Raw genomic sequence first — 14,869 nt, forward strand, 5'->3', positions numbered from 1 at the left:
TAAACAAAACGTTTGCTGCTTTTATTTCTCTACTCAATATCTATTACCTCGCTCTTTAGTCTTTATGTTCTTTTTATCCTATGTTCTATGCCTGTTTCTTTTTACACCCTTTTTTTCCTGTCTGTCAGAATTAATGGCGCCTGAGTTAGCTATACTCCGTAGGGGCCTGCAGCGGCTGAGGCTTAAGAAGGCTGAACAGCAGAGACAGCGAGAGCTAGCTGAGGGTTCAGCACAACAGTCCTCCAGCTCTGATCAGTCTTCCCCTAAGGGATCCCCACAGGACCCTCAGCCTACAGGTTGTCATTTGTCAAGGTTTATTAAGCAGCTGGTGTAGTTACATAGTTTGTGCTGCTATTGTTTGCTGAGATGCTTCCCCTCAAGAACAAGAGAGTGAATGCAGTTGCTTCTTGCGTGTTCTTGGCATTTGGTGGTGTTCATTCATCACAGTGCTCCAAAGTAACTAATACTTGGCTGAATATCTCCTTACTTCTGTAACAATTTTGTTAAGTGTAGTTCCTGTTTGAATAATATCTGATCCATAAGATCGACTGCTTCACTATGCAAAGTTGTAGAGTTAAGGGCTTCCTATTCCAGCCTGATGCACTGAAAGAAAACTAACCCTAGCACTCACCAATGTTTAACTTTGGTTTCAAATCCCATGCTTTGCCCTCCTCACAAGCCTGAAATGAAGTGGCATTTTAAGCAGCTCTTTCACATCAGCCAAGAGAAAGAGGCCCCTTATCAGATGAAGTTATTTTGATTTCTATAGACTCTTGTTTGGGCCTTTTTGAATTTTGCTTTGGGTGCTAAAATGACCTTAGCTGAAATTAATTTTGCCATATTTATTTGTGGGAATGATGCATCTTGGCTTCCTGTTACCCTTGGCTGTGACACATACCTCAGTTTAGGATAGATGACATTATTGTAGAACAGGGTGACTTCCATTTTGAGGGGCATCGACCATATTCCTGATTAAAGTTATCCTTCCCCCAGTCAAACTGCATTGCCACAATACTTGCTAATTGGTAAACTGTTTCTATTGTGTTAAAATGCATGGCAAAGGGAAGTTTATCAGCTCTGTTCCTCATAATTTGTACTTTTTTTAGTAGCTGGTGGTAAACATTTTAAATAGACATATTAAGGGATCATGAGGTGTAATTGTTTGCAATGAACTTGAGAAGTAAAACTCCACTTGATCTTTATAAACGTTCACATCAAAAACAGAGAGATCTGGTTCATACTCTGCCTCTGCATGTAGATTTTATATGTGTAGAAGCAAGTTTTGGCTCTTCCTGTCTTATACCATGTGTAGAAGCTGAAGTTTAAAAGGCCAAATGCTTAAAATTGTAATATAAGTAGACCCACTTCATGCAACTGTGTGCTACAAAATGGCTATGGGCAGATTATGTAGATTTTTATGCAACATGTCTAGCTTTTTATGTAGCTCAAAGATTATAACACATTTAGGCTTGATGGTGAAACATTTGTGATCTTAAAGCTTGCTGCACACCTCACTGAGCCTTATACCTACACACTAGGAATATATGCAAGTAGTTAGGTGATATGTTTTTAAGTATATGTACTCAGAAGTAAGACACATTGAATTCTGGGGGATTGGCTTCCCTGAAAGTTCATACAGGATTGCTGCTTTATTGCCTTACATTGGAATTATTTTGAATAATTTGTTCTCAGTTCTTTGTATGTGTGATCTTAACTTTACCACTCCCTCACTTATACAGGTTTATAGTTGAGGTTAATTTAATATATTTGACTAAAACTGATTGTAAATCACATTTTCTCTCTCAAATCACTGGTCTACCTGAGACTGGATTACTTGTGCAATGTCCTATTGTAGAAGAAATATAGATACATTTTGGATATGTTTGATTAGAGTAATTCATACTTGGATCCTATGATTTTGGAAATGGAAGTACAGTCATCAGTTTTCTCTCTATAGATTTGGGAGCTGATTAGTGCAGGTTGCAACTATGCAGGTTTTGCTGACTTGCAGATTGATAAAGTAGCAATGCAGTGTACATAAGTTACACTGCATTGCAATTCTGTGAACGGTATATACTCACCATCACTTACATGTACTTGGTATCAGGAGTGCCAACTTGGCCCCATGGCCATTGGTGCCCGGGTCTGTGGATGCCATGCAGCATGCATGGCCCTGGCACGAAAATTTGTGGGTGCCCGGCCCCTTCATGGGGAATTTTTTGGGTGCTCGGGCACCCAGGGCCCCAGGGAGTTGGCACCTGTGCTCAGTACTTTTGGTCTTATAGGACATGGTTTTTCAAAAAGAGAGACAAAGCTTCTGGTGCAAATCACAACCAGTGGACTAGAACTACCATTGCAAAACTACTTGCAATTACATTACAAACAATGTACAGTCGTACCTTAGAAGTCGAACGGAATCCATTTCGGAAACCAAAGCGTGGCTTCTGATTGGCTGCAGGAAGCTCCTGCAGCCAATTAGAAGCCCTGGAAGCCCCGTTGGATGTTTGGCTTCCAAAAATAGTTCACAAACCGAAACAGTCACTTCCAGGTTTGCCACGTTTGGGAGCCAAAATGCTCGAGAACTAAGCTGTTCGAAAACCAAAGTATGACTGTATTGGTGGAGAAGATAAACCCCAGCTTAGAGAATTGCCTTGGAGCAATGATACCAACAAGACTGGGTTCTGTGTGGCAACCTCAAGTCTTCTATTGGCATCATGTCAGGAGCTTTGCTAAGACAGAAGAGGCTTCCTTTCTTTGCAGAGCTGCACGTCCTAAAATTATAGATTGGGTTGTGTTGTCCAGTGATAGTTACTGTGTGTGTGTGTTTGTGTGTGATCACTAAAACTTTCAGTTATGTTATATATGTGTTAGGAGTTGGTTGTGATTGCTTCTGGTGTCTTGTTTGTAATATTATGTACTATATAAGTTCAGGCATCTGCAGTCAACCATCTTCCACCCTACATAGTTTGCTCCTGTGCACCCCCCATTTTTTGGCCTTTTCATCATTTTTGCTTATCTTGCACCAGAGAAGAAAACTACTTATTGAAAATAGGTTTTAAATTTGTCCCCAATTGCTCTTGAGCTTTAAAAATCTGTTTTTCCTCAGGGAAAACTGAAAGGTAACAACACACAGTTACTAACAATCTACTAATAAGAAAATGAAAACAGAGTCTATGCTTCTGCTATTATTCATGTAAAGGTTGTTAAGAATGTTTTAAGTTTACACACTTACATGAGATTAAGTTCCATTGAATTTACTACTGAATAGTGATGCCTTCGGTAGTGCTACAAAACTCTTGTTAAAAAAAAATGCTTGTTTGGTTATTCAAAATTACACAAGGCTGAATGACACAGTTATAGGAAAACCTTTGTTGTGTTTTCTAGTTATAAGAACCAGCAAAATCAAGCAATTAAAAGAGTGGGAACATTGTGCTGAAATCTAATGTTTTAAGACTTCATAGAGAGACAAAGGCACAGGCAGGTTGTTCAGGCAGGCAGCAAGGTGCAGAAATACAGGGTGGAGCCTCACATGCACAGCAGCAACAATTTCTAATTAAAGAGCAATAGAAGGCAAGGTTACCAAAGCACTCAGGACCAAACTAGAAGTGTATTATTGAAGGGGTTTTTCCCAGCCAGAGTTCACTGGAGAGAAAATGTCATGTTCCAGAGTCCTATCCCATCTCCATTTCCATCTTGATTTCCCTTCCTATTTGGAAATCCCTTCCTTCCTTGCCTCATTTTCATCAATTCCTCTCTGGTTTGCCTAAAAAGTTTTATAATAATTATAATTAGTATTTATTGGATTTCTATACCTCTCTTTATTTGAGGATCACAGGGTGGTTTACAATATAAAAACACAAAAATGTGTAACATAGTGACAAACAAAAACAATAACCCCATAGATTTGTAATTAGGGTCTGGGAGAAGAGGAATGTTTTTGTTACTTATCTTTAGGCACCAGGCAAAAACATTATATACAATATAATAAAAGCACATATAATATATATACGGTATATAATATAATATAATATAATATAATAAGAACACATATAATAGGTAGCACAAGATCTCTTTGTTTTATATAATTTATATCTTGCATCTTCAGTTCAAACTAATTAATATATTGTAGGTGGCAAGTACAAATATATCAAAACTAATTTAACATTTCTAAAATCCAATGAAGCAGTGGTAACAGTGGAAACAGCAACATCATAGGAAGCTATTTTAAAAGATTTTAAAAAATAAAAATGTCAGAAAGACATGAAAGTAAAAGAACCAGATGAGCCTCCTGGGGAGAGTATTTCACAATAGGGGCACTACGTATGAAAAGATAATTTCCACAATTGCCACATGATTAGCATGTAGAGCAGGGCCTCCAATGACAGTTTTAATGAAAAGGCAATCACATGTCCTTCACATACCTGGTCCTAAGACATGCTGTTCCTTTAAACAAATTGTTTTGTTGGCTGCAACTGTCTTCCAGAAAACATTCATATTTTCTATACTTTAATAGAAACTATTTCCAGAAACGTACCAAACCCAACTTTCAAAGAAGAATTTTTAATTATCCATTGTACCTAGTACCATCCCATGGAGCAACTAAAAAAAAAGTCTTTCCTTCTTTGGATATTCAGCTAATTTGCAGTTCTTGTTCAGGATTCCGGTTAAAAATGATTAAACACATTTGCTGGAAACATTACTGATTTGTAATATTTAGACATTTATCATTTACGATAGATAAGGCTCTGTGTAGATGGCATATCTTTGAGGCAGCAGAAATGTTACATGCATTTCTAAATCTTTGTTTTCTACTTCCCCTTATTGCTGTTGTGTTTGGACCTTTCCCTAAGAGTTACAAGGTGATCATACCTAATACGTAAGCGTTTAATTTTGCACAAGCTCCAAAGCTCTACTTTTAATGAAGCTATTACTAAAATAAACAGAATTGCCCTCAGAATTATGATATCTTTACATATGTGGTATGTTCACACTTACTAACACTTTGTTTTCAGATGATGAAAAGGCAAGTCCACATCCTGGAACAAGTGAACCTGTTTTAAGTTTACATTATAGTACAGAAGGAACAACTACAAGCACAATAAAATTAGACTTCACTGATGAATGGTAAGATTGCACTACTTTTCCCAATTCTAGCTATGACTTCAGTTGTAGCATTTTGGGGTGATCAATGGGCCATTGAAATCAATGGGCCATTGAAATCAATGGGCTGTATTCAGTACTGTCCATGTGCAAGTAGAACAGACTTCCACTTGTGGTGGGACTTTGCCTTCCTTGTCTTCACCGCACAAATCTGTTCTGGAATGGTGGGGGACCTTCTAGAGAAGATGGGGGAGTATAGGGGGCTATGTGGGGAGGGAAGGAAGGTGATGTGAAGTCTGCTTGCACAACACTGGATACTGCCCAATGGATTTAAGTTGTATTTTGGTTTACTCTGAGTATGGTTAACATTAGATCTCACACTTGAACTTTTTCATTTAATAGCTTTCATATGCTACACTGCCAGAATAACTTCATTAGGAAAAAGTGCTGAGTTAGACCAGAGAAATATTGTGTTAGGCTAGATGCAAGGTTTAGGAATTGTATGAAAAATACATTTATTTCATACACCCAAGCTTTACATGGTGCTTTCAGTATTTTAAAATCATTTTGAAAAGTCTTTCAGGCATTATTTCATTACATTTACTGGGATAGTAAATCGTACTGGAGATCATTTCCGCCCCTGGGATTACAAATAAAACACTTTTCAGTCTTACTATATGAATTGAATATCAAATTTAGCAGAGTGGGGTACGATAATTGCAGTAATAAAACAAAAGCAGGTGAAACAATAAAAAACAATATTAAAACACAGAGAGCAGCTTATTCTATTATTATAACAGAGCAGAGTTGAGAATTCAAAGATGCCTGAAAAATAGCAAAGTGTTAACCTGGTGGTGAAATTGATCTTAATTTGTCACCACATGGACCTCAGAGGGAGGGAATTCCATAGTCTGAGAACCACTGCAGAGAAGGTGCTCTCCTGTGTCATTGCATAATTTCCAAACGTGAGGTGCTGAGCAGGGCATCCCTGGAAGGGCTTAGTGCCTGTGCAGGAAGACATTGAGAGAGTGGTACTGTCAAGTCAGGACAGTTACATGGCTCCAGTGAACTATTCCACTCAACAGCCTAGCAAGCAGCAATCTATAGTAGCTGCAGCTTCCAGGTAATCTTCAAGGGCAGCCCCAAGTATTACAGTTACCCAACTGGGAATCCAGATTTTATATTCTAGTATATGAAGAAGAAAGCATTATGCACCAGATAGTATAATGGTCACGACCCACACAGCAATAATCAATACAATATTTTGTTACAGAGCAAAAACAAACACTATTTTGGTTTTAAATAATTATAATTGCTTCAGTACTAGTATGTATACACGAACTCTTGTTATTTCTGAACTACAATGAAAATTACAAGCAGCTTTTTCCAAATGAGAATTGAAAGAGCGTGTGTTTGTGTGTGTGTATATATATGTATGGGGAAGACATCTTAAAGCAGCATAGATTGCATACATATTTAGATTTCCTCTATTATAATTAATGGTATATAAAATATCAAACTAAATTGATGAAAATCAATATTGTATATTTAGATATATTGTACTGCTTCTACAATACTCAATATAAAGAAAACAAATACATCCATATAATTTTAAAGGTAATAAATAAAAAAAATCTTTATTAAAGGTAATAAAGAGGATCTAGAGGGATTGCATATCATAGTATGCTTTCTGTAATCCTCTTAATAATTTTCCAGTAATTTTTTCTCTGCAACATTCCCAGCAAAAGAAGTTTGCTTCCTTTTCACGCTGTCAATATTTTTGGGGGTTGTTCTTCTTACTATTACTATTATTATAACATGATTAATATACCATCTTGTCATTACCATATAACAGTTCTTTCTGATTGCTGTCTTTAATAAAATTTTATGGTGCTTATTACAGAGTATTTCCCATATATCCATAGCGATATATTTTTTGCCTACTTTATAATATTATTTAACTAGCTCATACTTCAATAATACTAGTAAATGGTTTTTATTCTGGGAATATATTTGAAGGGCAGGCTATAAATATCTAAAATAAATACATGCGTCTGTTGAATGTTGTTGTTGCTAGGAGCAGTACAGCTTCAAGTTCCAGAGGGAGTGGAAATTACAGCAAACCAGAAGGTCAGGAAGAATCCCTGAGAACTCAGAGTTCAGAGACACCAATATTAGAGAGTTCAGAATCAAGTAAGATGTGAATTTGTTGCCTTTATAGCAATGATATAGCCACCATATATATATACACATATACATACACTTTTTTGAAAGATAAAAAGTAATGTGTATATAATTGTAAGTGCACAGGATAAAATAACACTTGAAAAAGCGGGGGGAGAAAATGGAAAGGGGCGCGCGCAAATAACACCTATATACAAAAAACCAAAAACTAAAAAATAACTTATAAACATTACAAGATTGTTATTGTAGTTAGTCTGCATTTAACCTAATGCAGTGTTTATAGAAATGAATTCCAAATATTGTTAAATTTGTCCATGGCAATTCAATGGTTATATGTGATTTGTTTATGTGCTGCAAGTTTGTACATATCTTCTATCAATTTGTCAAGAGATGATATAGCTATCAAATCCACAACCAGCCTGATATTATCTGTGGCTTGTCTTCTCTTTATAGAGCCTATTTGGTCATTTTTAATAATAGTTGGTATTACTGTTTGCAGCCTACTTGCCAATATTGCCATTAAAATGTTTGTATCAATAGTAATCAGAGAAATTGGGCATTGGTTGGTGCTTTGGAATAACAGTAATGTATGCCTGATTAGCTCAATAATGTTGAGCTAATTCCTTCTCTGAATATCTCATCATATAATTGAAATAACCTAGGTGCCTAGAGATCAATGTATGTTTTGTACCATTCCACCAGGAATCTGTCTAGGCCTGGAGCTTTACTGTTTTCCATGTTTGAGATTATTCTCAAACATCAGTTTCTGATATTAGGGACATTAATAATTGTTTTTGCATAGATTCTGAACCAGGTAATTTTATTTTTTTTAAAAAAAACTTCTCCATCACCTTTTCCAGTATACCTCTTTCTGTTGGAGCTATATACACTTTGGCCATTAAATCCTGCCATCCAGTCGCGTAGTTCTGCTTGGGGCTGACCTGGGCAGGAAAACAGAGTCGCAGTGGTCCTGCAGTCCGTGTGAGCTAGAGGGATAAATCAGTCCAGAGACAGTTCGTTGCTATCTCTAAAAGTGTTTATTCACACAGCAATAAATCCATCAGAACTTTCCGGCATCAAAGCACACGCAGCTTCTTTTGCAGCGTCTCTCAGTCTAAAGTGAAACCAACTCTCACAGACAAAGACGGACAAAGCCTGTGACGTATGGTCCTGCGTCAGGCCCCTCCCAGATACAGGACACTAAGGAGTTTTAACCCTGTAAACTCCAAACTCCACATACACATTATCTAATTCACCTCTAATTTGTGAGACTGTTAACCTTTCTTTCTTTTGCTTAAGTCAATTTGCTAGAATCCTACCCCCCTTTCACCTGTTTCCCAATACTTTCCCCCCATATACATAAGTATTATATCTACTTGTTTTGATAATGTATTACATAGCTCAAATTTCTTCTTTCTTATTTTACTACGCAGATTATCAGTTGAGTTATTATCTATTAACGGCCACAAATCTTTTAATTCCTCTTTCACTTTTTTCCCTTTACTATTTCTAAGGTTTTTTTATGTGATGCACATGCTATAATTCAGCCTCTAATACAAGCTTTGTATGCTTCCCATTCATACATCCTAGCGGTCAAAGTCTTGGCCTTTAAATCAAAGAATTGCTTAGTCTCAGTCTTTATTTGCTTTACAAAATCTGACTGGTCAAATTTATGGGTTTGACCTGAATATTCAATGCAGAACTTTGCTGGGAATTGAATATAGTGTTTCAAGCTTTTTGCCCTAGCAAGGGCTTTCACTTTAGCAGATTTAGAGCATGCCTTAATCACCTCCTTAGAAAAATCTGGAAAAAGAGAAAGATTAAATAGCCACCTTTATATCATTGTATGCCTGTGCTTACTTTATTTCAAATCATTACACTCTTGGTTTATTTGTACTATTTTTATGGATATATTGTTATTGCTTGTATTTTTATCCTTTTGTAAATCACTGGGATTTCCTATGGCTATGGGTGAGGAAAGCTATGAAAAATCTAAGTAAATTAAACATTTGTACATATACTATGAACAAAACAAGGTTTTCAATCTGATTTTTGGGGAGTTTGGAGCACAAGAGGTAAGTGTAACATCCATGCTGTGATTCACAGAGCTCTGTGGGATGCTTCTGTTAGCCCACATATCACAATATGATACTTAAACTATGCTCAGTTTCAGAAGTAGTGTGCGGTGTGGCATGTTGGGGTTGCTGTTTGAGGAAAAACGACACAAACACATCATTAGGCTCATGAAAGAAGTTTCACAGTTCTTTGTACATTGACTTTAGTATTCTGTTGTAAATCCAGAGCCCTGCATAAAACAATATAGTCATCGTTTAAAATATAAAATTAACCTAATAGTAAACTATTTATATGAATATATATTTTATATGAATTGTTAAATTCTTAATGTCCATGATAAGTATTCAATATTAGTAAGATAAAAGAATCTCAAAAATAAACAAGCCTTGTAAAATGGATTGCTGCAAAAGATTATGGAGTCATCTGTAAGAAGCTTGTGAATGTTAGATATTAGTAAGTGATTCTTGAGTCACTTTTATTGTTCCAGTTGAACATAAATAATACTCATTCACAAAACATTCTAATCTATTTTGATTAACATAAGTATGTAGAATCTACAGCTAGAGATATAGATGAAATCAGAAAGCCAGTTTATTTTTTCAGTAGTGCCTGACTTACTGTATATTTTTAATATTTTTTCGGTACATCATTTTTGTCAGTTTTCATTACTTTCCATGCAAGCTATACAATACTTTAGAAGGCTTATGATAGTGACAACAGTATATAATAGCTAATTTCAGAAATTGCTAGTAGCCCATTTGCACTATTTATATAATTTAAATACTGAATTCCAGGAATTCCTGAAGACTCACATGGGGAAAGTACAAATGTTGAAGAATTGACACCTACAAGTGAAAATGTTGGAACACCACATTCAGGTATGTAAAATGGTAACATATGCATACTTTACCCAAAAGCTGTAAATTGTTAAAGCAAGCTCAGGCTCTCTTCTCCCCGCACCCCTGCAATACTTATATCTCCAGGGCAGGTTATAGCTATTTATTTTTTCTACTTTAGGTTTTAATAATGTTGTCAAAGATAATTCAAAATGTTTTTAGTGTGGTAACTGATTAAATGTCATTGTTTGTTCTATCAGATAATGATGTGTCTGACCAACTGGAAAGTAGTATGGAACTAGAAAACGATCCTCATCTTGACATAACCTGCCAGACACCAGGTGAAGGTTTATCAAGAAAAGACACAGAAGAGCAAGGAAGCGTGAGTCAACAAAGTACAGAGTCCACTGCCAACTCAAATAATACAAATCATGAACCTCAATCCCAACCAGATTCCTCAGGGCTTGCTTCTCATGAAGAATCATCTATGAGAAGTTCTGCTTTCCAAGAAACTGATGATAGTGATGATGACCCTGTTCTGATACCAGGAGCCCGGTTTCGTGGAGGAGTAGGCCATAGGTTAGTATTGTGGTGCGCTCTCCCCTCCTAAAGACAGTTCTGTTGAAGTAAAAAATGGGAAATCATGCAGCAGAATCATTCAGACCTCTTAAAAGTTATGCTGTCAACATGTATTCATGATAGGCATGAAGGATTAGCCCTCATTTCACCATGAGATTCTACTTGCTCTACTTGGATATTAAAATTCTACCTCAGTGCATTGTCTTTTTATATTTTCAGTTGGATTTGCATAATTGTCTATGTATTGTAGCACATCGTGTGATCCTTCAATGACCTGGACTCTCATACTGAAGGCAACTATCCTATACACATTTACCTGGGGTTAAATTTCAGTGGACTCAGCAGGACTTACTTCTCAGTAAACATATATGATTGCGCTGCAGGAGTACATGGTCCCATGTGTTTGTTTATATGCCATGTCTGCATAACAGGCATATATAAAGAGGTTCACTTAGTCGCTTTTTCATGCACATGGAATTCTCTTTCCTTGTACTTAACAGAGCTTGATTGTCTTCCAGGAACTTGGAAAACATTCTGGTTGTATTTGTTTTTAGTGACTAGTAGAAAATTGATATAGAATTGTTTGCTTTTTCTCTGAGGAGCTTGACACAGTGCTTATGGTGTCTTCACCATTTTATCTTCACAACAACCTCGTGAGGGTGGGCTGAGTTTGTGTAACTGCCCGAGGTCACTTAGCGTGCTTCATGAGTGAATGGGGATGGTTAAATTGGACCTGGAGCACTGTACAGTTTCTTAACAATATTATATACATTATTTTTATTTGAATGACTTCAGCTGTTATTCCTTTCACTAGATATATAAGAGGAACAGCAGTAGGTGGTAGAATATTGAGGTAATTCAGAATTACCATCCCATGCAGAATTATGATTACTTCCTTCATTGGTATGGTATCTAACCACCTTTTGTACTGGTTACTATACAAGTTTTAAATCTATTGGACATCATATAGAGAGGGTGACAGTGGAGAGTAATTTTAGTTATATGTTGTGCCCCCCCCAGATAAAGGTAATTGCTGTGTGAAAGGTTTAACAAGTCTATTAACCTCTTTAGTGTGTTCATTAAAGATGAATGCAGTGTAAAAATATACAGTGGAAGTAAAGCCCAGGTAGTTCTCTTTTGTTAAACACATATTGTATTTTTCATGTGTCACGGCTTACGTGATTTGTTGATTAACATAATATCTAGTTACTGTAAACCATGGGAGGGGAGCTCATGTTCTGCTTGCTGGTTTCCCATAGGCATCTGGTTGGCCAGTGTGAGTACAGAATGCTTAACTAGATGGGCATTGGCCTGATCCAGCAGGCTATTCTTGTGTTCTTACGTTAAAATGATTATATTGCTTGAATGCATCCATTGGCTAATTGACAGCTTCTGCTTCAAATGCTGTCAATGGGCGACCTGCTGGTGGTGCTTATAAAATCCTCAATTTCATTATTGGCACTGAGTATAATACTCAAAAGAAAACTTGCACAGGCTGTATTTGCATGCTCAAGCTCTGCTGTCCTCCCTCTTTTTGTTGTTTGAGAGTAAAAGCAAATGTTTAATAATGTATCAAAAGGCAAAGGTTGTTTTATATGGGCTAGTGGTCTAACGCTCTAGGCACAATTAGCCTGCTTAAATCCCATTAAGGTTACTGGGATCTAAACAACCAAACTCTGAACAGGACTGCAAACCAGGTTATTATGTAGCTTTCTGACAATGATGGCCTTCTTTTCATAATCCATAGACGATCTGCTGTAGCTCGCATTCAGGAGCTCTTCAGAAGAAGGAAAGAGAGAAAAGAGATGGAGGAATTGGAAACACTGAATATTAGACGCCCTTTAATAAAAATGGTTTACAAAGGTCATCGAAACTCCCGGACAATGGTACATAGTTTATTGCTAAATTTATAATTTGGTTTGCTCTAGATATGTGTTATACTAATTATTTTAGAAGAGAGCTTATAAGAAAAATTAAGATATATGCACATCATAATACAGTTATGGTTACTCAAGAACCTTTGCAAAGTCTTAGTCTGGAGCAATGTATGCCTGGTCAACATTATGAAATAACTTTGAATTTAAAAGAAAAGTAACACTCTCCCCTGGTGTTATAATGGACTTGCATGGGTTTGGCTTCTTCATCCACTCGAAGGCAGGAACAAAATCGCCTTGAAGAAACCTCAGACAAACTATTTTGCCTCTGTTCTCCTGAACTGAAGTTACATTTTTGCCCTTACTGGGGGCAGTTGCCTAAGACATAATTTCTCTCTCCTTTTTGCTTCTCCATATCTCAGGCTTGTATTTTGAATCTGTGTTGTATTTCTTGTGTTTATGGTATCTAGGACTCTTGTCTGTTCCCTTGGTGCCCTGGACTGTTTGAGTGTGTGAAGCTTCATTTCCCTGTGTTTCTCATGGGTGTTTCCTTGCAATTGATTTTGTGATTATTTTTACTGCAATTTATTTGTTCAGTGATTTCCCCCGACATGTAATTTTCTCAGTAATGACCATCATTCTTGAGGACGGCCAAGTAATAAATGTGACATTATTGGCAGTGTGAGCCACCAGAGGGCGCCCAGTAACCCTCCAACTTCTTTCATGGATTAGGAGAGCTAGGAAGGATCTGTCAGAGAAGGAAGGCACCTTGTTGTTAGCATCTGTCTGTCTTGAGAAACAATGGAGTGTGCCTCCAACGGTGCTGTCAAACTGTTGCGTTAGGCTGGGCAGTGTCATGGGCTGCCCAGACAACAGGACCCCCTCTTGGCCTCACTGGTGTCCAAGGAAAGGAAAGCAATACATTTGGCACAAGCTTGGCTTCAGGAGTTGCTGGAAGGAGGCATACAAGGTGCCATCCAACCGTCTTAGGGACACCACTCCGGATTTGTGGAGGGCTTTCTCCTTCGCCTTTTCTTCTCCCAAAGATATCTCACAAGGCAGCAGAGGTTTAGGATCCTTCTCCTTGATGGGCTACCTTCCCAGATTGACAGGCCCCATATTCCCCTCACTTCCCTCTACAGCACATGCAGAATCTGCCTTCTTTACCATTAGACCCACTATTGGTCTCATCTGCTCAGTCAGTTGGAGCCTGTCTTTGCATGCAGGGGAGGTCCCTAACTCACTGAGGGTGCAAGACCTATTGGCTACCCTCTTCTAGGGTAGCCTCAGGTGACCACTCGAAGCCGTTCCCAAGGTGTGACTGCTGTTGCATGCTGACAGCTTCTTGGAGCCACAGGTGAGAGCTGAGTGCAGGGTGGGGACCAAAGGTGACTACTCCAGAAGGAGCATGGCATTTCCTCCACTCCCTGGAGAATCAACATTGTCAACTGTGATTCAAGTCTGGGAATGAGTTTGTAGGGCTCGAGCCCTCCCCACCACAATCGATGCAATCAGTCTTCAGTACTGCTCCTCAGCAGTCAGCCCCTGTGCAGCTTTTGACAAAAATCAGCAGTGATTCTTTAATGATCTAGCAAAAGAATAACAGGGAAGCTGATTCAGCAGCCCTTATTAACCTTTCTTCTGAAACTTTTGTTAGGTGGAAAGCTATTTAGTCATGAAGCTTTAAAAGGTGTGTTGGTGGAGTTCAAAGAAAAAGGCCATGCCTTTGAAGGCTATTTTTACCCAATTACCACCACTGCCAATATTTTTGTTCCCCAAGGTCTTCTGAAAACGGTAGGGATTTTCGGTCTGCCCCTGCTGCCTAGAACAGATCCAGGTTCTAGTCCTGAGGTCAGTGGCAGCAATCTCATGCATTTATGTCAGGTTGCTGCCCTGCCACGTTTAGAGAATTTGGAGAAGTTGTTGTTCTGTTGGTGTTTTGTATAGGGGTATAGTACCTCAGGTTACGAATGGTACCTCGGGTTTCAGAGGTCGGTTCTTAACCCGAAACCATTCTTAACTTGAGGCGTGCTTTTGCTAATGGGGCCTCCCGCTGCCGTCGCACCACTGGCGTGCGATTTCCATTCTCATCCTGGGGCAAAGTTCTCAACCCGATGTACTACTTCTGGGTTAGTGGAGTTTGTAACCCGAAGTGTTTGTAACCCAAGGTACCACTGTACTTTGTTTCTATGTCTCTGTACTCTTTAGCTTGGCAAGAAT

General features: G+C 37.9%; 1 protein-coding gene across 10 annotated transcripts in view; it reads left to right on the top strand.

The window, feature by feature from the left end:
* DCAF6 (DDB1 and CUL4 associated factor 6) overlaps positions 1 to 14,869 on the top strand; it is a 44,662-nt gene that overhangs the window by 26,244 nt on the left and 3,549 nt on the right. For 5 of the 10 annotated variants that reach the window (XM_083498593.1, XM_083498589.1, XM_083498587.1 and 2 more), the window contains 6 exons: positions 129 to 296; positions 5,013 to 5,124; positions 7,178 to 7,293; positions 10,155 to 10,238; positions 10,457 to 10,775; positions 12,523 to 12,661. In XM_083498593.1, the coding sequence (XP_083354719.1) occupies positions 129 to 296; positions 5,013 to 5,124; positions 7,178 to 7,293; positions 10,155 to 10,238; positions 10,457 to 10,775; positions 12,523 to 12,661 (938 nt within the window). The remainder of the gene's footprint in view (positions 1 to 128; positions 297 to 5,012; positions 5,125 to 7,177; positions 7,294 to 10,154; positions 10,239 to 10,456; positions 10,776 to 12,522; positions 12,662 to 14,869) is intronic. The other 5 variants (XM_083498590.1, XM_083498596.1, XM_083498595.1 and 2 more) reach the window with 1 other exon arrangement.

Source organism: Podarcis liolepis, assembly GCF_965112155.1.
Source record: "Podarcis liolepis genome assembly, chromosome: 4".
Classification (NCBI taxonomy): domain Eukaryota; kingdom Metazoa; phylum Chordata; class Lepidosauria; order Squamata; family Lacertidae; genus Podarcis; species Podarcis liolepis.